Raw genomic sequence first — 27,307 nt, forward strand, 5'->3', positions numbered from 1 at the left:
AGCGGCGCTCCAACATCTGGACTCCAGCGGCGTCGTGCAGCCTGCGTGTGCCGTAGTCCCTCGGCAGGTGTAGAGCCAGTCGAAGGGCTTTATTCTGCACACGCTGCAGCGTCTGGATGTGCATTTCTGCCGCGTTTCCCCACACCACGGCCGCGTACTCTAGCACTGGCCTGATGAGTGCTAGGTACAGCGAGAGGCCGCAGTGGGGGGGCAGTGTCGTCGTTGGGTTGAGGAGCGGGTACAGCAGGCGCAACCTGCCGAGCGCTCGGCCCCTCAGCTCCCGGATGTACCAGGAAGCCTCAGCCGCAGTCGGAGACGGCCAGAGCGGGAGCGGACGGAATAGGGAACGTCCAGAGCGGCATTGGAGCGGCACTCGCGGGTGCGGACCGAGAAGGGAACATCAGGAGGCCACGACCGCAGATGGAGACGGCCAGAGCGGGCGCGGACGGAATAGAGAACACCTAGAGCGGCAGGATAACGCGACTAGCGGGCGCGCACCGACTAGGGAACGGCAAACAGAACACCAGGCACCGGTCAGGCATAAATATGCGACCCGGTCCAGCAAGCAGCCAGTCTCAGGGAACACCTGATGAAGACGTCAAGTAATGACGTCGAAATATCGTGTTTGGAAGACGCTGATATCCGGCAGAAAACCCGATTTCCACGAGATGTCAAGTGCACACAAGTTTTATAAGTTAATGACAGTGTTCTTCCTGCATATTACAGTGTGTAAACTAAATAATGGCATCAAGTAAACGTAAATATGTGACACTGTCTTTGGCGGAGGAAATGAAAGTACTTGTAAGGACAGACAAAGGCTTGTCTTTTCAAGACATTGCAAGTAAGGTAGGGGTTGGCATAACAACTATTGAAGACGGAGAAAAATCTCTTGCTGCACAAAATGAGTCAGTTGTGTGTCAGTGGAGTAGTGTAATTAGGTATGTAGAGTTGTTAAACTTTCACTCATAGTAACAATACTGTGCAGCTGGTCCCGGCGGAGGTTCGAGTCCTCCCTCGGGCATGGGTGTGTGTGTTTGTCCTTACGATAATTTAGGTTAAGTAGTGTGTAATCTTAGAGACTGATAACCTGAGCAGTTGAGCCCCATACGATTTCACGCACATTTGAACGTTTTTGAACTGTAATAATATCTTACCATACCATACAGACATGTTTACGATACAGGCACTACTGTAAGTTGTCACTGTTTTAACAGGGAACAATATTTCAAGCAGTATTTTCAGTTGAAAATTAAAGTTGTACCATACCGTATTGTGATGTTACGGGTCAGTAAGTGTTCCTCTGATAATACGACCTATTTTGCTTTCCGACCATGCTCTCATCCCCTTAGGGGAAGATTTAGCGACCTTCTGCTGTACTTATTTTCTGAGGCATTGTCTGGAATGGAAATCTGTGCAAACAAATTATTTCGCGAAGACACATCAAGTAATTCCGATTCTCCCAGAGAACATTCTGCAAGGACGCTCCGCAACACGGAACGTGTGTTTCAAGGTTAGACTTAAATGGGGGTGCATTTCCAATACGTGCTGCGAAGGCGTCACATTCCACTCGAGGAGGGAAAAAAAAAGGTAATAAACACAGCTCCGTGTGCTGACTGGTGCCAAACTTGTTAAAGGAATCCGTGCGCGATGCTCCGGCAGGTAGGGGCCGTGCAGCATGGGAAAGGTATGTGGGCATCAGCGGCGCTGTTTTCCTCGCGCCTACCGCGGCAATCTCGCGGTTAGCCGATTGCTGCGAGCCGTCCGACCGCAAGAATGCCGCACCGCCTGCCCGCCCGCCGGCCGCCGCCAAGTGCGTGAACTGCGCGGGCGGCGCCTCCAGCAGCGAGTCGTACGGCAGCCACTTCGCCGTTTAAACTAAACTTCGCTATGATTTTGCGTTTGGTGCATACTTCGTAATACGCTGCTGCATTTGAAGTTTATCTAACATGTTGAATTTTTCCGTAGACTTGGGTGGAGGCCTCCGTCTCTCTCTCTCACCAATCTCGATATTTTAAAACTGATCTTGTTTAGCAAACTCTTTTGCGATCGTGGGCGCCAGCGATAAAGGCAGCATAAAATAGGAACAACAATCTTCATCCTTCATAAACGATTTGAGACCGAAATGAGATTTTAGAGAATGATAGCACACAAAGAGGAGAGTATTTGGCCACATGCTTCTTATGAAAAACTTCATTACCTACTGTGTTATTTCATTAACTACAGACGTTTTCGATGAAAGAATGTAATTTTTATGGGCCATCGATAGCTGGTGAGGAAGAAATGCTGCGGATTTTGGAACAACGTATGTGAAGACATTATACATTTATTTTTATACCAAGGGAGATCTTTTTCATAAGCTTTTGACCTTACTTTTACTCACTTAATAAACCATTGTTTCAGAATTCTCTTGCAATTTCGTTTGCACAACATGTTAATGACGTGGCATTGTGTAAACTACGTTGTCTTTTGGTAAAAGAAGCAAATCTTAATATGACAACAAGAGAAATTGAGATTTTACTCATTCGCCACTCGTGACGCTTCTCTGAAAGTTACAGGTGGATAACTAGCCAGGCGAAAATAAACCGCTGCTCTTGTTGCGCTTTCAGCGGAATTCCTTTTACATATGGCTCTGAGCACTATGGGACTTAACATCTGAGGTCATCAGTCCCCTAGAACTTAGAACTACTTAAACCTAACTAACCTAAGGACATCACACACATCCATGCCCGAGGCAGGATTCGAACCTGCGACCGTAGCAGTCGCGCGGTTCCGGACTGCGCGCCTAGAACCGCTAGACCACCGCGGCCGGCTCCTTTTACATACTAACCAAAACAGAGATGACAGATATTCTGGAGCGGTCACCATGCAAGAACGGGATTGATGGGGCTCCACGTAAATACGTATTTACGAAGAATGTGTGCGTATGCTTCAGTCTAGAACGACACGCACCCTGCAGCGCCAGCTATTCCCCTATAGCGCCTGCCCGTAACCCTCACCACTAAGGCTCTCCCCATGTGTGACCTCCCTATTGCGCATCTGCCGGTCACTATTGTGCGAGCACTCAACTGCTCTTTTTCTGACAACACACTACTGACAGCCTCCTTTTATACTAGCTGGTCATCACGTGGCATGTAGTAGTCATTTCCATATTACGTAAGGGTGTCCGGATATAGTGTATATTATATCCGGCAGTAATATGTTGTCGGCCGGAGTGCCGGCCGCGGTGGTCTAGCGGTTCTAGGCGCTCAGTCCGGAACCGCGCGACTGCTACGGTCGCAGGTTCGAATCCTGCCTCGGGCATGGATGTGTGTGATGTCCTCAGGTTAGTTAGGTTTAAGTAGTTCTAGGGGACTGATGACCACAGATGTTAAGTCCCATAGTGCTCAGAGCCATTTGAACCATTTGTCGGCCCGTGTGGCCGAGCGGTTCTAGGCTCTACAGTCTGCAACCGCGCGACCGCTACGGTCGCAGGTTCGAATCCTTCCTCGGGCATGCATGTGTGATGTCCTCAGGTTAGTTAGGTTTAAGTAGTTCTAGGTTCTAGGGGAGTGATGACCTCAGCAGCTAAGTCCCATAGTGGTCAGAGCCATTTGAACCACAGTCTCGCCTAGCGCCACTATCCGCTATCCCCGCCCATGTCCTCCAAGCTCGCTACTTTGAAATTCCCACAGGAGGTTGAACGTAAGTGTGCGGATGCACTGAATGCTATGGATTTACTGCCTGTTGAGGCGAATCAGTTATATGGATGCGTAGTGTCAGTTTTTTGGCACATGTGTCCTGGAGGCACAGTGGTTAACGCAACTGCCTAGTAAGCAGGAGGTCCCAGGGTCGAATCTCGGTCTGGCATACATTTTCACTCGTCGCCGCTAATCACACATGAAGTCCCGCTAAAGCTGACACCAGTAGTTAAGGCCCTTTCCTTTCCTTTGCCACTGCCCGCCTCATTCAATTCACTGATATGTACCGCATCTGCGGATTCCGCGTGCTGTCTATCCGAAAGAAAGGACATCGCGCTTCCATTTAACCCATTGGCTTCTACAGCCGGCTCACAGCTGGCCACAGTTTTAAGTCCTTTATCACATTGCCGACTGTGAGAAGGGCCGAGCAATTATAGCTTAGTGTTTTATCTTTCTTGTTAATAGATGGCTAGACATTTAGTATACCATTGGACAGCTGAGAAAACGATCTGTTTAGTGGTGTGTAACGCACTCGATTTCTTACCATGTTTTGCGAATCGTAAGCAGCCGTTTTCAGGTTTTGCTAGGTTTGCGTCTCCCACCCCCAGCCCCCCTCCCGAATTCCATCAAGAAAATATCCTCCATAAACTGGCTAGTGTGCAAAGCAAGGAACTCGAAAAGTAATACACGCCATGACAGTGAGAAATATGTAGTGGCGTTGCACGTGGAAGATTTATAAAGAATTCCTATAAAAATTATGTAATTTTGAGAAGAGTATGGAAGACAAAGTGTGCTGATTTTCGTAAATATAAATACTAAATACAGGCTCGACTATGGGGGAAAAGTATTATCGGGTCAGTAGGTTAATTATAGACGCAAGACGTATCCATTTTTGTTAGGTTAGTCAAATTTATTACACCCAATTCAATCTTACACTGGTGACGCGACCTTAGTCTCCTGTTAACGACAGTGCTGCTGGCGATATCCGCTGTTGGCTGTTGTCGGCGGCGTGAGTGACGCGCACGTCGACGGCAGAGGGGCGTCGCCGTGGCCGGCGCCGGCGCCGTTCGGTAGCCGCGCTACGCGGTCCACGCCCATTATTAATGCGGCGTATATTATGTCGGCGCGGCCGGCTCTAATTAGCATTCCGTGATTACCACCTTTGCGCGCTCTCCGTGTCTGCCGCCTCGGACCCGGTAATTGGATTTTTCCTTCTAAGGCAATTGACCACGTCGTATTACAGTTTTGATGAAAGTCGACAGTCGTTTAATATATGTAATTCTGTTTGTTATTCTTTGAGCCCTGCTTAATCGTAACTGTAATTCATTTAAAATTTATTTCATAGTATACGAGTTTATTTCCCTAGCCGTCCGTCCTTGTCTGAGAAGAGTGGGCGTCTTCTGGATATTCCGTCATAGTTCTTCATCAGGAGAAAGCGCCTATAAAACTGCCCTGGCAGCGAGTAATTTCGGCCACGTGATTTTTATCCTCTTGGAAACGGAAGCTTTTGAGAACCTACAGAGAATTTAAACCAGTCCCTGATTCTTTTCTACCAGTTTGTAAACACCACAGTTTTGAGTGTCTCGAGGTCCTGGGTGAGTTTCAAGCTTTGTAATAATTGCAGGTATATGGGAAAAATGAGTGTTAATGAGACAGCAATGTCTTTTTTAATACCGGAATCATTAAAAGTTTCCTTGTGCTGACAAGCTGCCGAAGCCTCTGCACTATCGAAGTCGTTTACTACCCCTCTAATGGCCTAGAAACTTTCATTGTAAATGAACCCACGCACCCCATAGGGTTACAACTGGTTCGGGAGATAAAGGCATATTTGGTAGTTTTTCTTTGTAGGTCTTGATGCGAGCAGGAGCCTTTAGAAACACTTTCTTTGTGGATGAAAGAAGTTCATTTACATTCACAAACATGGAACGTACTTCATCAAGGCGATGTACTCCACGAGCAAAGCACGTCACATGAAACAAATTGGGATAAAATACTCGAAGGGATTTCGTGCTTTGATCATATAAGGAGCAGCGTCTGAAATAAACACAAACACCCTTTCATCTGCAAAAGATGCTGGAAATATGTTTCTAATACCCTCATTAACAAATCTGGAAATCGTAGAATGATTTACTTTTCAAGTTCTTTACAGACCGCTAAATAGAAGAATAGAAAGAAGAAGAGCCAGCCGGAGTGGCCGTTCGGTTCTAGGCGCTACAGTCTGGAACCGAGCGACCGTTACGGTCGCAGGTTCAAATCCTGTCTCGTGCATGGATGTGTGTGATTAGTTAGGTTAGTTAGGTTTAATTAGTTCTAAGTTCTAGGTGACTGATGACCTCAGAAGTTAAGTCGCATAGTGCTCAGAGCCATTTTTGAAGAAGAAGAAGAAGAAGAAGAAGAAGAAAAAGAAAAAAGGCTGATCTTTTAAAGCACCAACAATTAAATTTGCAATGTAACAGCCACAAGTGTCGGCAATTTCGTCAACTGAAATCCAGATAACGCTGTCCTGAAGTTCATAGCGTATTTCTTACAGAAAATTTACGTAAATTGTCGGTATGTAATTTTTACGCAATCTTGATTCACCTGATATATTTTGATCTAAGAGGTTGTAAGCTTGTATTGCCTGCAACGAGCTCTTCACAAAGATCCATGTTAAACCGACTTTTTTTGGTTACCTTTGGACAGATCCCTGTTACTGCAACTTGCTGCCGTCAAAAGTTGTTGTCGTGGTCCTTCCTTCTGCATTCCTGCGATATGAAGACTAGTCTTGACATTCTGGTGTATTTGAAACTTTTTTTTCTTTTTTTTGTTTTTTGCACGAAACGTTTTTCTCGCATACTTGACTATATAAAACAATTCCGTCATATGTGAATGTTTCATAGTCAGCTATCCACGAAATGACGTTTCTTTTTTCGGGTGGCATGGCGCACAACACGCTACCCGCTACACGTAGTAAACACGTACAGCTGTATACAAGTAAATAGAAAGCTAAACTGAAACAATGGACGTGTGACTGAAAGCTTGCGTAGTTTAATTGTTGTCGATGCGTAAGGTATGACAGCGGAGGGGATTAACCGGGGGCGCGGACGCAGGAGCATTGACTCTGCCTGTTCCTGTTCCTCTTCTGTAATGATTTTGTTAGGCAGTGGCCTCTCGGTTAGCGATTGCACGCAGTGCTAGGTCGCGGTCAATCTGCAAGACATCAAAACTAGATCGAACTAGAGACCGCCCGTCTAAATTTATAAAATATTCTAAACGTAGAGCGAAAATATGCATAGTCACTAGTTTTTAGTTCAAATATGCAATAATCGGTGTCAAGAAGCCAAATACGCAAATGCATATGCAACATACAAATGCATATAATCCGGTATCTAGTGATTACTGATACTTGTTTTATAATCGATGTGCCATGCCAATTTGTATTTTTTTTAATTACCATATATATTGGGTGTTTCCGTAAAAGCGTGAAAACATGTAATAATATATAAAGGGTGCTCCACTGAACAATTTGAGGTAGGGTACCTAGGGTCGAACAAGCCAGCGTAAGGAGACAATAGGAATCAAATCGCATTACTGTGTACTTTTTTATTTACATTAATTACAGTTAACTGCAAATACCGTCATTGACACAGTGAACGTACCATTTGTACTGCATCTTACAAAATGTGGTGAAATTGACTGGCATCACGCTCAGTGCAATCGGCGAACAAGATCCTGACGCACCCTGACAAATATCCCTGGTGCGTTTCGAATGACATGACAGGTAGTTACAATTCTAGCAACTTATTCCATCACCGTATCCACTGGGGTTTCATACACAAGTGACTTCAGATATCCCCATAAGAAATAATCAAGAGGATTCAGGTCAGATGACCTCGCACACCGTGGAATAGGACCTCCTCTTCCAATCAACAGACCAAGAAATACAGCATTAAGATGGTTGCGGGCACACATACTGAAGTGAGAGGGTGCACCGTCATGTTGTATCCACATCCTCTCACGAACAGACAAAGGTACGTCCTCCACCAACTCAGGTAGAACTCTTTGCAAGAATCTCAAGTATAGATGGCCATTCGGCCTGCCAGGTAGAAGATAGCCCAATGTGATTGTCACCTACAGTGCCAGCCCAGATATTCACAGCAGAAGGTACTTGATGTTGTGTCTCTAGCATGGCGTGAGGTTTTTGTGCTGCTCGAAATACCATCACAATCAGATGAGGCCTCCTCAGTAAACAGCACGATTTGGAGGTAACCTGGTCGATCAGTCCATAGTTAGAGCAACCACTGACACAATGGACCCGTGGTGCAAGGTTAGTCAAAAGCATTGCATGGACTACTTGTGGGTGATGTTGGTGTAATGGCTGTTTGTGGAGTACTCACTACACGCTAGTACCTGCAGCGTCCATTTCATGCGCAGTCCGATGAGTACTTATAATGCGATCCGCTGCAACACGTTTCAGAGCCTCTTCTTCAAAATCGGCTGTGCGAGAGGCCCTCATGTTGCCAGATCCTTCGTTTCTTCTTTCCAATGAACAAGTCAGGAAGTAAAGAATGTAAATGGTTTCACTCACATTGCCCTGTTTGGGAAACTAGCAGAATATAACATTTTCGATTTATCTTCTGAGGGTAGAACTCCGCTACTTGTGTTGTAACACTGTCTGTGTGTGAGTTGGTTTTACTTCATGACCCTATGAATCATTCTTGTTGAAAATATGCCTTTCCTGGCGTGTCTAACAATGATTTAACAAACGTTCGCTGCCGTCGACCGCGTGGTCCTGGAAATTTTCGGAACGTGACGTTTCGCTCGTTGACGTTATTTCACCAATGTCGATAAAGACATTGAAATATTTAATTAAATGTTTAATTAAGAAAAAAGACACGCACTAGACGATCACTTTGTGTTCCCTACGGCAGTTTGAAAAGGAAACATTTGATTATCGTACTTAGACCACTCTCCAACACTCCCTTACGTATGAAAGCTTTTGTGGGTGTCGTCAGTTTCATTTGGCCAATGAGACAAAATTAATTAGTCGCAGCTCTTCCATTCGAAACCTGCTGCTTTCTGAGTGACCAAGCATGGTGGCGCAATGGTGACACACTGGACTCGCATGCGGGAGGACGGTGGTTCATATCCATATCCAGACATGATTCTTTTGAAAACGACACGACAGATTTCATTTCCTCGGCTTTCCCAATTCGAGCCCTTGCTCCGTCTGTAACGATCTCGTCGCCGACCAAATGTTAAAACCCGTATCTCTCATCCTCACTTAAAAATACCCTACACCCAACCTCCTGAAGGGAAACAATACACCGCGAACAGTTCCACTTATCTCCCAACGTATCCTTAGATCCTTGTGAGTGACGGAAAGTTGTGTTATTCCTTACGGTCTAATTTTCTGCGTTGGCAGTGTGTTCTTTAAATCGATTGACTGTCTTCTGGATCACAACAAATGTTTTAAAACTGTTGAATTCGAATTTAGGCTGTTACTCTTTCAGCCAGAAGCAGTTGCAGGCTTCAGCTGTAGTGGTTAGTTAATGGCGAGTGTTAGAAATTTAAAGCGGGATCACAAAAACTGTAATAGCAAAGTTGATTCACTTGACGGCAGGAAATTCATACCGTAAATAACAGAAGAGTCACCAAGATTAATCAACTGTATATGATTTCTGTCTTTCGTGAGTTCAGTATTGTGTATAGGCCCCACATGCTGCACCCTGAGAGGTGAATCATCGTGGCAGGGAATCTTTCTAATATTGCTTGTACAAGAAACAAAATTAATAATAAAAATAATTGTTATTTTTAATTTAAGCAGTATTTGACCGCAAATTTGGAGGAAAACAGATACGTTTCCAATGAAATAAGATATCTGGTATGTAAATAACATAAAATTTTGAGTGTTCTCAGAGTTTACTTAATATTACACTCAATGGGGCTGAAAAAATTATTGATATTCGCCAAAACCGGTAAGCAACGTCCCACAATGGCTCTGGGCTACCATGGTATGACGGAGTTCTGAGACGTAACCGGACCACAGTCAACACACATCTGTCGTACTTGAAATTTCCACGCGGTCGTTTTGCGTCACCAGTGAAATCCCACGTACTCTTTCTTGAGTGTTCGTAATGGCGGACACTGTACGACGCTCATATTTTACAGGACATTGGATTACAGAACACACAGTTCGACATAAAATACGAAGAAACTTCAAAAAGAAAGGAATAAGACTTATAAACACTGCTAACTCACATTTGCATATCGTAAAAATGGGTGAAACATAAATTTGTAGCAAAAGTTACAAAAATGAAGGCAATGTCAACAGAGAAAGTATTCGCAAAAATATATTTTGCTCTGAAAACGTTCAATAAAATATATTTATTTCAGTTTAACCTTTTGAAATGACTGAAAGTGTGATTCAAAGAATCCGGGATTTAAGTACACGAGTCTTTTTGGGAAAAAATTACGAGTTCTAAGAGTTCTAATGTCGGATGAAGAAACGATTAGCTGTTGAAAATTGCGTCTCGTCATACCACGTTGGCGCTCCTCAAATCATATTAGTGTAATCCCTGTTAAGAATTACCGTGTCCCATTGAAAATGGCTACTTGTATATAGCTGCAGTTGAAAGTCCGTTACTTAGTCTCCTCGTTGCTCGGAGTGAGCTGGCGAAGTAGACCGAACATGCTTGACCCAGAAGAATGTGATATGCTTACCGACATCACCACAGTTATTAAACGTACGTAACTAGTCTTCTAATGTTGTAGGTGTTATACTTATTTCCAAGATAAACACTTCAGTACATTCATGTTTCACAGTCCACGCAGCACATCGGAAACGGTCCGCCCAGCTAGGGTTGCCACTCCTAGTTATAAGGGTGTCAGGCAACGTCCTGATGAGGAGGTTTGTACAACTGCCTCATGTAAGGCTGAACCTTCATTTATATATTTATTGAGAAATTGGATTGATTGGAAATGCGTTTAATTTAGTATGTCTTAGTTAAAATTCACAAAATGAAGGCTGGCGCGTAGATAATTTCGTTCGTCTTATAGTAAGAACCAGCGGCAAGCGCCCTTAGGCGCTCATCTATAAACACATATTTTTCATACCTATTTTATAGAGAAAGATGAGCAGCCGTCGACGGACGCATGCACGGACGCCCCCTCTCCCCCCTTCACACACACACACACACACACACACACACACACACACACGCACGCACGCACGCACACGCGCACTCTGCGTCCAGGCTGTACGAAGTCTTTCTCCGGGATTTGCAGTTTTAAGTGGTGGTAGGCCTACGCTCAGCAAACACGTTACTTCACAGTTGTCATATCGTATTTTTCAAGTTTATTTGTGAGATGGTAGTCCACGAGCGGAAACACCTTAATATGTTTGTATTTTAACTTCACAGTCTGGGATAAGCGTTGAAAACAGTCCACGTTATACACCGAAAACACGGGCTAAAGCTGCTGCTGGTACAAACACATTTCGTCGCCCACACAATAGCCAGTCTCTCCCCTTTTCTCCAGACTACTTGGTTACCGTCTCACAGCAACGACCTCTCGATATATTTCAAAGATCGTCTCTCTTGCAGAATATTAAATAGATTACAGTGTTTTAAACTTGCAACCGAAATTACAATTTTATACACAGAAAATATTAGAAGGAGGCGTTAATAAACGTATAAGCACTCATCACAAAAGGAAAAATTGTAATTCCTGTGATGTCAGTCACAGAGCGTATATAGAAAGAAACGTAAAACCTGCACCCTTGAAGTTGTTTTTGACTTGAAAGAAAATAAATTTATAAAACAGGAAAGAAAAAGAAGAAAATGATATGAGATCTTTTTCTGGTCGAAAGTGCAAGGTGGTAGTCACCTTTTTTCGAAGAACTTCGTGTGTGGTACCGAGAACTACCTTTAACCTCGCCGTGGCAATGATTAGCCGTTGATGTTCGCATTGGACGAGTGAAACACGTGACTGATTCGAGCTGTGCGCGACCTGGGGCTGTTTCATCTTATATTAATTACAGTGGTCGCAGACAATAACTGTGTTTGCTGATTTTCGGAGAATGCTTGCAGAAACCTCGTCACATGTCTGCTACCATTACCCTGTTCAGTTACGGCATACGAAGTTCCTTAAGAAAAAGCTGTATCTCGAGCTCTAAAACCTTACTGGTTTAGATGTTTCTGTTCAGATTGCCCTCAGTACGTAGTAGTCTAGATCACGTAGCTACATTTGATGAAGGCTGAAGTGTGCCTTGTCCGAAAACATTCGTTTGCTAGTTAATAAGTCACCGTAGGCGTTGACGGGGCCGGCCGCGGTGGTCTCGCGGTTCTAGGCGCGCAGTCCGGAACCGTGGGACTGCTACCGTCGCAGGTTCGAATCCTGCCTCGGGCATGGACGTGTGTGATGTCCTTAGGTTAGTTAGGTTAAAGTAGTTTTAAGTTCTAGGGGACTAATGACCACAGCAGTTGAGTCCCATAGTGCTCAGAGCCATTTGAGCGTTGACGGGCCCAATACGATTGTTGTTACAATACAGAGTAAGCAGACGCAATGGCTTGCTTGACGCAAGTGGATCCGAGAGAAGGCAGCGTGAAACCGTTGACACATACAGGCCAACATCCGTTTCTCTGCTCCAATGTTGCCTGTTACATTCATGTGGACAAAGTCATTACCACAGTATTTTCATGTGGCGTACGGTCTCTTTTGTCCCCTAATTCCAAAGACGCCTTATTGTCGTCGCAACATGCCCAGTAAATATATGAGAACCATCTGTAGGGTCTATCCCAATTAACAGCGAAAACTGACACACGTGGAAATTAACGGTAACAAAAGCAGAACCGCTGCAGTTAACATGGATTCGAAAGTTAGCCTCTGAGGTCAGTATGAAATATCGTCTGTTATTCAAAATGTATTTGAAATTCACTTCATATTTAGATCCCCTCTGCACAAGTATGACTCATGGTCCATAGTGGGGAATATGGTATATGCATTATGGGGAACCGGCACATTTGGCCGATGAAGTAAGACATCTTAAACTACATTACGATGCAAGATGGGTAGATGGAGCAGGGCGTGTACCTTGGCCTCTATGATGACCTGACGTCTATCCTCTAGCTTATTCTGAAGTGTACAGGGCTCCCATTGTAAAGTCTTGTTGAGACTGATGAGATTATCCAGGGTGTTTGGAACAAGTAGTAACTCACTGCAGAGATCACATCCAAATGCGAGAGCGACACGTGGATCACGTCCTTTAACAGACGCAAATGTACAGTAAATAGTAGAGTGTAACTTGCTGAAGTAGTGCTGTATTTCCTGTTAAGGTAGGCCGTGGTCGAGATTAAAACCCTATGGGTTTCAGTTACATTCGTACTAACTAGAACAACATTTATTACTGAAGTTAATGGCGGTTCGTAACCACACTTTCGCTACTGTCAATTATTTCGTAAACTGTACGTTTTCGCACTTATTTTTCTAGAACTATATTCCTTCTACTCTCGTATATTTTCACTCGCGTCAGTTTTCGCTATTAATTATGACATACCAAGAGAGTAAAATACACAAATGGATGTATAAAAATAAATATGCCCCGTACTACCCGAAATGTCACAGTAATGCACTCCCATTACCGGGAATCCCGACTATCCTGCCCTGTTTAAATTTTGTCTTGACATTAGGGAATTCGACATCGAAGAAGAATACTGGCTCTAGATTGCGCGTTATCATTTCGTTTGCAGTCTGTTCATTCAGTGAATTTGGCGTAACACTGAACTTTTCGGTAACAAAACATTTATTGCCGATTCGTACTTGTGCACATCCTGCGATTTTTGTTTATTCCGGCCATCCTTTAAGAATGTTGCTGTTTTCGCCAATTCTAGTGTATTTTCGAAGCATGAAGCACTCTTTCGCAACAGGAACTCCATATAATTTTAAGAAATGGATTCACAAATTGCGATTATGTATTTACGTCACAAATACATTTTATTAATTATACATGAAAATTTGTACCAGACCGGGACTCGAAACCGCATTCAGCTGTTCGTACAAGCCTCCTAGACCAACCTAAACTTCGCACACAGACAATTTGTGCACAGGTTGATACAGCTGCCCATACAACTCACAACGTCTTCAGAAACAATTCGCGAGTTTTTCATATTTTATAGCTTGCTACGCATATATTTTCGCTGTAGGCCACGTTTTTCTTAAATAAGAAAACTATGGGCTCTAGCGGAAACGTATACCAGTACAAAATTTAATTCCATTACATTTCGTACATAAAGGTCCTGTTCATTTTTTCTATAGGACCAAAAGTTCGCGCGTAGCGAGCGACAGAATATGAAAATTATACTACTGTTATTTGAAGGTGTCGTGGGCTGCATAAAACCTAGCGGTAGAAGTAGCCTCGACGGCTAAAATGATGATATAAAATTTTGTCTCTCCCTGAGTGGGAATCTCAAACTGCGAGAATAGGGAATCGGACAACATGACATAGAAGTCTGGACTGGTCGGGGAGGGGTGCAGGGTTAGCCGACGAGATTATGGCGGCCGCTCTTGATAAAACGGAAAATCCCCGTTCGACTCCAAGTCCGGCTCAAATTTCCATGAATCATTAGTAAAATCCACAGCTGACGTCTATACATATAAGCAACTTGCGAATGCATTTCGTAATATATACATAACAACTGCTATCGTCAAAACGCAGTCTGTTCCTTCAGACATACGTACATATCTGAAGGATACTATAATGTAGCCTAATATACAGACACTCTATAGACAAAGGCATTCTATGGATCATTGGTCCATTGGTCTGTGTAATGCAGTGTAGTAGTATGACTTTGCCCTCGGTATGGGTCAAAATAGAGCCTGGGCGAGACGCGACTAATGCGACTACTTTCCGCGCCGACGCAGGCTTTTCCTGGGACTGAGGGTAGCGCTTGTTTATGTGTCAGCGTTCGAGGACGCACGCGGCCACGCCATCGAGCGGCTGGAGTACCTGGAGGCGCTGTCGGTGGGCGCCGGGCTGCCGCCCGCCGCGGCCAGGTCGGCGCTGCTGCTGCCGCCCCCGCAGCCCGCCTCGGCGGCGCCGCCCCTCGTCTTCGCAGCCCCGCCGCCGACGGTGCTGCCGCCGCACGTCGCCGCCTGCAACGGCTACGCTCCCCGATTCAACGGCACCCGACCCGCCCGCCCGGCGTTTGGGAGGGGGAGGGTAAGTTGATACAAGTACTGACTGAAGCGAACCTGCCAGCAGTTTAATTTTGATAAGTTCTAGCGGCCTTATTGTTTCTGCTTCAGATATGAAAAGGTAAATCCAGGATGGAATAATGACAAAATTATGAAAAGGACAGATTGTAACTCACTATACAGCGGAGATGCAGAGCCGCAGACAGGCACAACAAAAAGACGGTTCAACAAGTAAGCTTTCGGCCAGAAAGGCCTTCATCCTAATTAAACAACGGACACACACACACACACACACACACACACACACACACACACACTAGCACGCGAGCGAGCAGTCTCTGGCAGTCAGACAGTTGTCATGTGTGCGTTAGTTACGCTTGCGTGCGTGCGTGCGTGCGCGCGCGCGCGCGCTCGCGTGTGTGTGTGTGTGTGTGTGTGTGTGTGTGTGTGTGTGTGTGTGTGTGTGTGTGTGTGTGTGTGTTGTTTAATTAGGATGAAGGCCTTTCTTGCTGAAAGCTTACTTCTTGACCCGTCTTTTTGTTGTGCCTGTCAGCGACAATGCATCTGCGCTGTATGATGAGCTACAGTCTATCCCTTTCATTATATGTCTGTAAATACGAAAAAGTCATATTTGTAAATATGAACGTGGGGCTGTACAAGATATTTTACAACTCCTATTTCAGGGTTCTGTTAAGTATAGAGGGGACTTGTTAGGTAAAGTTTTGATGATGAGGGACCCATGTTCGAAAATTTACCGTTTGAATATATTGGGCTGGTGTGTAAATTCGTAGCGTTTTTACGTGAGATACACTCACTGTTTACAACAGTCTGCCAGTGCTGGGTAGCTTTTCGATTCTCCAACTGTAGAAATCACATGATTTTGAGGCGAAAAAGTCGTCGAACCATGTTGGGAGCGCTTTTTCTCCGGAATGCAAGCTCCTTGAAGGCTGTTCGATAGGGAACAGAAAAGGTGAGACTGTTAAGCCGCAAGATCAGGTGAATAAATTGAGTGTGGAACGAGTTCCCAACCAACTCTTGTATCTTGTCTTTTGTCACTATAGCAGAATGCGGGCGGGCGTTGTCGTAGAGCAGCATCACTTCACGCAGTCTTCCTGGTCGCTGTTCTTGGATTGCTCTGCAAGGCATCTCATTTGTCGAAAATAAAATGTGAGCAATGACGGTTACACCTTGTTGAAGCAATTCGTGGTACACCACAGCTTTGTGGGTGCGCGCAGGTATTTGCACGAGGATTTGCTGCTATGTTTGGGCTCAACCATTCCTTTTTTTCCCTTGGGGTAGCATTAAATACACCATTTCTCGTCACCAGTAACGATGTACGACAAGAATGATCGGTGTTGTTCTCGAGCCAAGTGATGACGAGCAAGCAGAATGCACGTGTGGCCACCCATTCATTTTTGTGATTTTGGCTCAGAGCATGCGGTACCCATAACCCAGTTTTTGAACCTTCCCCACTGCATGCAAATATCGCACGATGGTGGAATGTAAGGCCTTCAGATTTGCTTGTCCTAGAGTATACTAACGTTAAACGATCTTCATCAAATCCCGAAGGTCCTCCTTAATGCGGAGAGTCACCAAACGAACCTCCTTCAAAGGAGAAAACTATTTTGTTGCCTTGCTCTGTGCAGTGACATGACACCCTTACATGGGTCAAATGTTTCTGGCTGTCTCCTGTGCTGTCACCCCTCTACTGAACTCAAAAGGAAGAATATGTGCCTTTGGCACTACATTTTCTAGCGCCTTCAGCGCCGCTCACGATTTCCAAATGACAAGATGACAATGTGTAAACTCTCATAGCAACGGGAATACCAACATGTAAAACAAAAACTATACGAACTTATGGACCAACTCAATAAAGTAAGTTTCAAGATCGGATCTCTTTCAAATGTCCAGCTCTATGGCATGCTCTGAGAGGTGAGCGCTGCCCTCTGACCGATACAACGTTCTGCACACTTGTCAGACCGTCACTAAGCAGTAAGGACGATCAAGACTGTGCACGACGACGGAATACGCGTTTGAAGGAAACACAAAGACCCTGATATTTTACACAAAGACTTTAACGTTTCACGGCAATACTGGTCATAATGGTCGAGCAGCAACGCAAGTATCGAGAACGTGTCCTGGAACCCGCGAATCCATCACACACCATTTTCGTCCGACTGCAACAAAGGATGCGAGAACCTGTTAAGTTCGGAACTAGGAGGGTTGACTGGGGTACTACTAAGACGCGCCGCGCTCTCGACCCCCAAGAGAAGGTCTTTCGTCGCGTAGAAGTAAACCCGACGAGGAGTGCTCGAAACATTGCTCATGCCATGGGCGTGCCCCACAGGTGCGTCTGTCGTGTTCTGCATGACCAGCAATATCACCCTTACTACTGACAGAACGTGCGTGCATTGATTCCGGCAGATTTTCCGCTACATTTCAGTTTCTGTACGTGACTTCGATATCACTATGTCAACGTGCCCAAATTTCCACGCCTCGTTCTTGTTAGAGATGAAACAGTCTTCACTATTGAGGCTGTTTTCACCTTTCGAGTCGCATTTGGGATAACGAAAATCGTCATCCTACCACACATCCAAGTGGATTTGAGCAACTTTTCTGCAACTTTCTTCCCGGCCGCGTAGCATGTCCCAGACACATAACATCCCTGCAGGAGGAGGAACTATTGGAGGAGGTGGAACTATTGGAAGATTTTTATCTGTCACTCTGTCAGCAAACGTGGTTCCAGCATGATGTGCCACCAGTGCATTTTGCACCTGGCAGCTGCGCACATATGGTTTGTGGAGCATGTGTATAAATGCATGTATCAAAGACACACCTTGTGCAACGAACACCAGGATCGCCGAGTGGAGCGGCTCCAGTAGAACATACAGGTCGACACTCATTCTCTCTACTGTGTCCGTACTGTGAAGCGGGATCTGATCTTGAAACTTATTTTACATCCAAACGATACATTTCCGGATATGAATTCCTTATCGAAACTTTATCTCCTAGGCTTCTTCTGGAACCCTTTGAACTCTGTAACAGGAAGTGTGAAATTCCCTATATAATAGAATTGTCCACTGCAAAGACGTGTTGGAGCATATGTTCCCTGATACGGAAGTAACACCGAATTACTGTAGTTTTAGGACATTTGGCATTGCTGATACACTATTGACGCCGTAATCGAAAATTATCTAGAAAATTCAGATACGAAGTGCGGCCGGTATTGTTGAAGCACAGTATAATGGGCAGTTAGATAAAAACAAGACAGATGGGGAAAATAGAGTACATTACTTATTAGTTCAGAAGTAATCCCCATAACTGTTTGTACATTTGCCTCACTGTGAAACAAGAAGGGCAATGCCTTCGTAGAAAAATTGCTTGCGGTCCAGGCGTGCACCTTTCACCCGAAGCAAATAGACGGCCACATCTCTCAAGGATACACTGTCAGTTTTGACGTTAACCATCAAACGCTAAAAACACCCATTCAAACCAAACGGCGACACAAACTATTCTGGATATATGTTTACGGGCCACAAACTCCAAAGACTTGAGAATCATATTGGGAGAGATAAGGACTGTATGAAGGGTGTGTAAGGGCGGTCCAGCGAAACTTCTGCAGTGACTCGAAACAACCTTGGCAGCACGTGATGACAAAAGACAGTAGGGGCCCACATGTTACCAATGTTGTTTTGACTACGTTGCGGAAATTTCAATGGGGAGGACCTTAAATATCTTCTATACAGTCCAGATCTCTTCCCGTGCGATTGCCATTATTTCTAGAGCCATGAAGAAAGACATTCATGGTTGTCAATTTGCTTCGTGCGAAGAGGTACACACCTGGGTGCAATCATTGTTCCGTAGGTAGCCGCTATATTAAACAAGGCCAGATAGCCCGCCACTCCCGTGATTCGGAGAGCCGCGCCGGCCCCGGTTGGAATCCACCCGGCGCATTAACAACGAGCGTAAGTGTGCCGGCCAGCCTGGATGTGGCGTTCAGGCGGTGTCCACATTCGAATGGGATATGGGTTGGTACCCACGTCTCAGATACACGATTCTCAGACATTTCGAAAACGGTCTCACACTTTCACAAGGTTCGGACATCCCGCCACCCTCTGCCAGTAACTTTGCCAAATCCTGATTAACATGCCGACCCCGTGAAGAGACGGGATAAAGCTGGGAGGAAAAAAGATGCATATAACCTTGACAGATTCGCCTTCGTAACTGCGGGGTCAGAGTCTCTGAGTGCTACGCAGAGGGTGTAGTTTCGATTCCAAATAATGCCAAGAATGTTTCTGCGGTTGGAAGACGAGCAGAATCCACTCAGCGTCGTATGGGGAACAGTGCAGTTGCTTTGTGTTACACTACTTTTTCTCGACCACTTGATCACTACCATTCTGATCCCCTTGCGTTATTTTGAGGACATTTGGTTGTTGACGTCAACTTTTCGACAAATGTGTTGAATTTCGTACCAATCCGCGACAGGCACTGTGTCGTACATGGAGTTTGTTGTCCGGCGTTATTATGCAGTAAATATATATCCAGAATAGTCTTTGTCGCCGTTTGGTTTCAGTGGGTGTTCTTAGAGGGATAACGTCAGAATTTTAGTGTATCCTTAACGGGAAAACGTCTATGTGGTGTGGATTTCACTGTTTGCTAAAGTATTTGCCGTGACTATTCGGTATGAATAGCGACAATGACGCGAATCTGCGTCTTCATTCCATTGATTGACGCTCGGTCTCGGCTTGTGAGGTGTAATACTGAAGTTACTTTCCGCGTAACAGCTAAATGAAAACATTTGTCTATGTCAGGTGCCTTTATTATCCCGGTCAACGAATCAGTGAGTGATTGTGACATTAGAATTTCTTTTACTGGACATAGCCAGCTTTCTGCCTTAACCTTCATTTCAGTACAAAAAAGTTATTGTGCGTCACTTATTGTCTTAATGAAGTGCTGAAGTCATACTTTATAAACAAAAGCAGAGTTTAATAAAATGTGTTCCAGCAAAAAGAAACTGAGGGTCGATATAAATTTATCACTGAACAGAGGCAAACACGAGGCATGTATTATTTTTATTTTTGTTTCGTATTTGTGTGCTGTACGGTGACAAATCATTATATTGACCCTCAGTGTGCTTTTTACTGGAGCACCGTTGAAGCAGAATCAAATTTTCACTCTGCACCAGATTGTGCGCTGATACGAAACTTGCAGGCAGACTGTTCCAAGGACGAATGTCGGTGCGTCCTCACTGCTTTATTTCCGGCACTACCTCGCCAGTTTTACGCTGCCAGGAAGTTTCATATCAGTGCACACTCCGCTGCAGAGTGAAGATTTCATTCTGGAAACGTCCCCCAGGCTGTTGCTAAGCCACGTCTCGGGAGTACCCTTTCTTCCAGGTCTTGTAAGTGTCGGAGGAGAGCTCAAACTTTAGGAGATGAGCTATTGGCGGAAGTAAAGCTATGAGGACGGCTCGTGATTTGTGTTTGGGTAGCTCAGTCGATAGAGCAGGCGGCCGCGAAATCAAAGGTCCCGAGTTTGAGCCTCCGAGTCTCGGTCCTGCACACAGTTTTAATGTGACAAGATGTAGTGTTTAAGTATCTTTGTTATTGCTTATAATGTATTATTGTTTATAGTGTATGACTTCAGTGCCGTATTATGACAAGTGAAACACAATAGCTAATTTGTCGCGGTATAAAGGCTAAGACATAAAACTGGCTAGGTAAAAAAAAAAAAAAAAAAGAAAAATCGTAATGCAAACCATCCATCAAACTGAACTGTAAGCCCTCGAAACGCGATGTGGAAGACAATAGCAGTCATCGTGGACGTGTCACGATATAAAGGCGAAGACATAAATCTGGCTACGTAAAAAAGAAAACAACTCGTAATGTAAACAACCCATCCAACTGAAGTGAAAGCCCTCGATACGCGATGTGGAAGACAATAGCAGTCAACGTGGACGACACAAGGTTACCTCATAATGCTATCAAGCTAATCGTCTCCTTGATTCTGCTCTGGAATGACACCATTAATAAATATAAGACTTCGATAAGAAATCGGTAGCTAAGGTAGAATATTCAAAATTTCCAGGTGTATGCATTGATGAGGGGTTGAACTGGAAAAAACACACTGAGGATCTGCTGAAACGTTTGAGTTCAGCTACTTATGCTATTAGGGTCATTGCAAATTTTGGCGATATACATCTGAGTAAATTAGCTTTCCACGCCTATTTTCATTCTCTGCTTTCGTATGGTATCATATTCTGGGGTAACTCATCATTGAGTAAAAGTGTGTTCATTGCACAAAAGCGTGTAATCAGAATAATTGCTGGAGTTCATCCAAGATCATCATGCAGACACTTATTTAAAGAGCTAGAGATCTTCACTGTAGCCTCACAGTATATATATTCACTTATGAAATTTGTTATTAACAATCCGAACGAATTCAAAAGTAATAGTAGTGTACATGGCTACAACACCAGGATAAAGGTTGATCTTCGCTACTCAAGGTTAAAACTAAGTTTGGCTCAGAAGGGGGCAAATTATGCTGCCACAAAAGTCTTTGGTTACTTACCTAGTAGCATCAAAAGTCTGGCAGATAGCCATATAGCATTTAAAAGGTGATTAAAGGAATTTCTTAATGGCAACTCCTTCTACTCATTAGATTAATTTTTGGATGTAGTAAGTGGGTAATTTCCCCAACCCCCACAAAAAATTAAAAATATTAAGTGTCATGTAATATTTTGTGTAATGTAATATCTTGTATAGACACCTTTTATTAACCTGACACGTTCCACATCATTACAAAGTGTCATATTCATGATCTATGGAACACGTACTAATCTAATCTAATCTAATCTATGTAAACTTAAGACGTGAGATGGAGTGGATAGGACGTGACGTAGTCGAATTTATTTTTCAAGTATAGTGCATCATAGCTCTTGTGAAATGTGGCATGTCGTGCAGGCTAGTGGAAAGAATGTAACTGCCACGCTCCCACGAAACAAAATAAGTTGTCTTCTCGGTTTTTATAAACTGTAATCCGTATTTTCCCCAAACTGCCCGTTGTTTGTGTGCACTGACGACAACAAACAGGGATTGCTCCTCGGCTAACGAGAGAACTTCGGTGCTTGCGTTACAGGATTCACCGTACGGCGCGCCATACGGCAGGAGGCCCGGCAGCTACCAGCAGTCGCCACTGGGCGACCTGTACGGAGAGGAGCCGGCTTGCGCGGGGCGCGGTTACGGCGGCCGCTGGAACTCCTCGTACGGCGCCGGCGGCGCCTGGCAGCCGAGGGGCGACTATGTGAGGGACGAGAAGCGGCCCAGAATCGAACGCGAGGACAGGGAAAGGGGGCGCGACCAGGACTGGGAGAGGCTCCGGGGTCGGGACCGGGACCGGGACCGGGATAGGGACCAGAAAAGGGACCGGGACCGGGACAGGGACAGGGACAGGGACAGGGACAGGCGCAGGAGCGAGCACGACGGCAGGCCCGCGAGGCGGCACGAGCGCAGCGACAGGCACCGGCAGCCGCGCGGCCCCGAGGAGGGCCGGTGACCTGCCGCCAGGCCGGGCCGCGGCGACCACCTGCCTCCTCTCTTGTAAATAGCAGCGTCAAAGTGTCTCCAACACGTTCGTACATTACTTTCTCGTTTGCAACTTCACTTCGGAGGTAATTTTTTATTTTTCGCATCAACTTCACCATATGCAGAGCGACGTCACCTGAGGTTGGAGCAGAAAGAAAGTAAATCAATCGTACCTATTAACATTTCTTATGTTTTCCTTTGGGCCTATTTCCCAATACATATATTTGCAGTTTGTTTGCTGCTTTGCGTACTCATCTAGTTTTATACTTCACCGTCGGCACTTACAGACGAAACTTGTATTATTTGTCAGCTTAAGTAGTAAAGCAATAGGGAATCTCAAGAGTGCATCACAGCAGTTTTCATTTGTTGCTGGTATTAAACATTCTTTCTTTGGATTTTGGTTAAGATTCTTTTAATACATAACTGTGTGTGGAACTTACAGTGGAAGAGATTTGTATGGACTGCTGAATGAATAAATGGCCTAGCTTGCAACAGTTGACTAAATCTTATTTATGCTTAATAAAAATTCTATACCAGAATCAATCTACATTTTTCATTGTGTGTGTGTGTGTGTGTGTGTGTGTGTGTGTGTGTGTGTGTGTGTTTGATAATTGTCTCCATAACCCTATTGTTAATTCCCACTCTGTAACTTCCCTTGAACATGGGACTGCGGCAAACAGCACCAAGTGTGAAACTTCCTGCAGATTAAAACTGTGTGCCAGACCGAGACTCGAACTCGGGACCTTTGCCTTTCGCGGGCAAGTGCTCTACCATCTTAGCTACGGAAGCACGATTCACGTCCGGTACTCACAGCTTTACTTCTGCCAGTACCTTGTCTCCTACCTTCCAAACTTTACAGAAGCTCTCGGTCGGGCACACAGTTTTAATCTGCCAGGAAGTTTCATATCAGTGCACACTCCGCCGCAGAGTGAAAATCTCATTCTGGAAACATCCCCCAGGCTGTGGATAAGCCATGTCTCTGCAATATCCTTTCTTTCAGGAGTGCTAGTTCTGCAAGGATCGCAGGAGAGCTTCTGTAAAGTTTGGAAGGTAGGAGACGTGGCACTGGCAGAAGTAAAGCTGTGAGTACCGGACGTGAGTCGTGCTTCAGTAGCTCAGATGGTAGAGCACTCACCCGCGAAAGGCAAAGGTCCCGAGTTCGAGTCTCGGTCGGGCACACAGTTTTAATTTGCCAGGAAGTTTCATATCAGCGCACACTCCGCTGCAGAGTGAAAATCTCATTCTAGCACCAAGTGTGTCTTTTGTTGTTATAGGTTATGTCTGGGCACCGACAATGGCCACGTATCTCCCTGGACGCCCTACCGTGTATATCTCAACAATCAATTTTGAGATGTGTGACACAGCACCTTTACTGCTGGCGTGTTTGTTGTCATTCCATTTGCAAACAATATGTAGTCAACTTAATTACTGAAATAGGGCATGGTAGCTTTTGAGATCATACTGTTCCACCCGCAATTGTTTGAACCACAGGGAAGTTTTGCCAAACTGGAAATCTAAGTGCAGAACAATGTTGTAACTTTCTGTCAGAAACTCTGGCCTATGAGAAGATTTACCAGTGTCAACCCATGTGTTTGGCTTCGAGTGGTGATGAAAATCCAGGAAGGCAAATTTTATACAACTGTTACCTCAGTGTCATTTAGCTGTGAGCATACAGTCCATCTAAGAGGATCTTAGTGTTGCTGAATAAAATTATTTCCTTGTAAGAAAGGCATAAAAAAAGTTCCCTGCACATATAACAATGGGAAGAAAAATGACTTAGTCACAAACTGCGTAATGCTGGCGTATTGCACCGAGCTGGAAACAAAAGTGCTTATCAGTACAAGTAAGCTGCAGCCTACAAGTATGCTGCAGCCATTTCACATATGTTCGTTTAAACATCTGCCTGAGAGCTACTTTCAAGCACCAGGAAACAGGCATTACAGTGCATGCACAACTATTGTGATGTGTGCACCCCGTGCTTAATGTTTGCTCCACTAAGATGCTTCTCATCTCATTTCTGTATGGAATTTCCTGCATGCTGAGGCATGCGTTACCATGTGCAGCACTGTGGCATGTTGTCCAGAGGGAACATGCAGAGTTGCTGTACTTGGGGCAATTGTTTTATCATATCATATCCAGATAAACAATACAAAATAAGGAAGCTGTTCCTCATTTAAAATTCTTCAGCTAATTGTAAAACAGAGCCCTTCCATACAATTTACATGTTGCACTGTGTGTAGATTTGTTTCACAGAGACTAAATGTTCAGTTTTTTATTGAATGTAGTGTTCTTTGAACTAGACAGAACAGCAGCTTTGTGCTGATACTTGTACAAGAATTTCAGAATGCTACAAGAAGGTAAAACACAAAACAGTGTTAGTTGAGGATATGTTGTGTAATGTATCCCTCAAAAATTAAATAATGAAGTGATTTTTTAAAATGTTAATTGTTTGAGAGGTGGGACACATCACATTGATGACACTAGCAGTATAATAATAATGACCTGGACACAGAGCATTTTATGTTAATGATAAAATTGCAGCTCCTTCTGTGTTCAATAAAATCAAGTTACATAAGATATTAAAATTCATGTAAAAGTCAGGCACAAACACTATCGTCAGAAAGTGGAATCATTTGGTGAATCAGGACTGTGACAATAGTAACTTCAATGTAACAAATAATTTGCATATTAATAACAATAGTAATCAACCTTTGTAAAAATAACATTAGACTACAGACTACAGACTTGACTGGTGAAAATATGAATATACATTGAACAGCATGCTGATGGTGCACGATCATCATGTCGTCAAACTGACCACTTCCAATGGTTAATTAGCTAGAATCGTATAAATGATTCACAGATAGTAATACAAGGTCATAATGATTGCAGAAACAAATGAAATATATTGAATTTCTAATTATTAAGTATCTACATCTACATCTACATGACTACTCTGCAATTCACATTTAAGTGCTTGGCAGAGGGTATATTACAAGATTAATTACAGAACCTCCTCTGCACTTCCAGTTGAGACTGAACAAAGAGCAAAGACAAGAATTGAAACAAGAGTAAGTCATATGTTTTGAACACAGTTGATTCACATATTTTGCACCAACTTTATCATATACACTTAGTGATTTCTTCTCTGGAGGACATTTATGTCCTTAACCTTAAATAACAGATCATTATAGTTGCTTTCATATTAAGGCAGAAAGCTAACTCTACTTGCATCATGCAAGACATGGATTTTCTGTCAGCCTTTGCCTGTTGTGATACCCCAATGCTCTGAATGTTAATTAATTACTGATGTTTTCCAAATATTATGAATTTGTGTCAAAGTGTTATCTTATTGCACTAAACCTATCAAAAAGGTCAATTTGCAGATCCACAAATAATAGATCTCCAAGTAGAAATTATAGTTCCCTGTAATTATTCTCACACTTCAGATTCTCAGGAATAAATTCATCATACACTGAAGCACCAAAGAAACTGGTATAGGGATGCTTATTCATATATTCCTGAAGAAGGGCAGCAGCCTTTCCAGTAGTTGCAGGGCAACAATCTCAATGACTGAATGATCTGGCCATGTAACATTAACCAAAATGGCCTTGCTGTGTTAGTACTACGAATGGATGAAAGTGAGGAGAAACTACAGGCGTAATTTTTTCTGACGACATGCAGCTCTACTGTATGGTTAAATGATGATGGCGTCCTCATGGGTAAAATATTCCAGAGGTGATAATAGTCCCACATTCAGATCTCTGGGGAAAAACTGCTCAGGAGGATGTCGTTATCAGGAGAAACAAAACTGGCATTCTACGGATTGGAGTGTGGAATGTCAGATCCCTTAATTGGGCAGGTTTGTTAGAAAATTTAAAAAGGGAAATGGATGGGTTAAAGTTAGATATAGTGGGAATTAGTGAAGTTCAGTGGCAGGAGGAACAAGACTTCTGATCAGGTGAATATAGGGTTAGAAATACAAAATCAAATAGGGGTAATGCAGGAGTAGCTTTAATAATGAATAAAAAATATGAGCACAGGTAAGCTACTATTAACAGCATAGTGAACGCTTTATTGTAGCAAAGATAGACACGAAGCCCATGCCTACCACAGTAGTACAAGTTCATATGCCAACATGCTGTGCAGATGACAAAGAGATTGAAAAATGCATGGTGAGATAAAAGAAATTACTTATATAGTGAAGGGAGACGAAAATTCAATAGTCATGTGAGACTGGAATTCGATAGTAGGAAGAGGAAGAGAAGGAATAGTAGTAGGTGAATATGGAATGGGGGGGCAAGGAATGAAAGAGGAAGCCACCTGTTAGGATTTTGCACAGAGCATAACTTAATCACAGCTAGCGTTTGGTTCAAGAATCATGAAAGGAGGTCGTATACGTCGAAGAAGCCTGGAGGTACTAGAAGGTATCAGATAGATTATATAATGGTAAGACAGAGATTTAGGAACCAAGTTTTAAATTGTAAGACATTTGCAGGGGCAGATGTGGACTCTGACCACAATCTGTTTGTTATGTACTGTAGATTAAAACTGAAGAAACTGCAAAAAGGTTGGAATTTAAGGAGATGGGACCTGGATAAACTGAAAGAACAAGTGGCTGTAGAGAATTTCAGAGTGAGCATTAGGGAACAATTGACAAGAATGGGGGAAAGAAACACAGCAGAAGAAGAATGGGCAGCTTTGTGAGATGAATTAGTGAGGGCAGCAGAGGATCAAGTAGACAAAAAGACAAGGGCTAATAGAAGTTCTTGGGTAACAGAAGAGATATTGAATTTAATTGACGAAAGGAGAAAATATAAAAATGCAGTAAATGAAGCAGGCAAAAAGAAATACATGCATCTCAAAAATGAGATT

At 43.9% G+C, this 27,307-nt stretch overlaps 1 protein-coding gene across 1 annotated transcript in view; it reads left to right on the forward strand.

Annotated features, from left to right (window-relative positions):
- The window catches only part of LOC126275984 (uncharacterized), a 448,194-nt gene extending 425,270 nt beyond the window's left edge, over positions 1-22,924 (forward strand). The window contains exons 9-10 of the mRNA XM_049977243.1: positions 14,618-14,874; positions 21,987-22,924. Of these exons, the coding sequence (XP_049833200.1) occupies positions 14,618-14,874; positions 21,987-22,403 (674 nt within the window). The 3' untranslated portion in view covers positions 22,404-22,924. The remainder of the gene's footprint in view (positions 1-14,617; positions 14,875-21,986) is intronic.
- Positions 22,925-27,307: the final 4,383 nt, after the last annotated feature.

The sequence above is a fragment of the Schistocerca gregaria genome, chromosome 1 (assembly GCF_023897955.1).
Source record: "Schistocerca gregaria isolate iqSchGreg1 chromosome 1, iqSchGreg1.2, whole genome shotgun sequence".
Classification (NCBI taxonomy): Eukaryota; Metazoa; Arthropoda; class Insecta; order Orthoptera; family Acrididae; genus Schistocerca; species Schistocerca gregaria.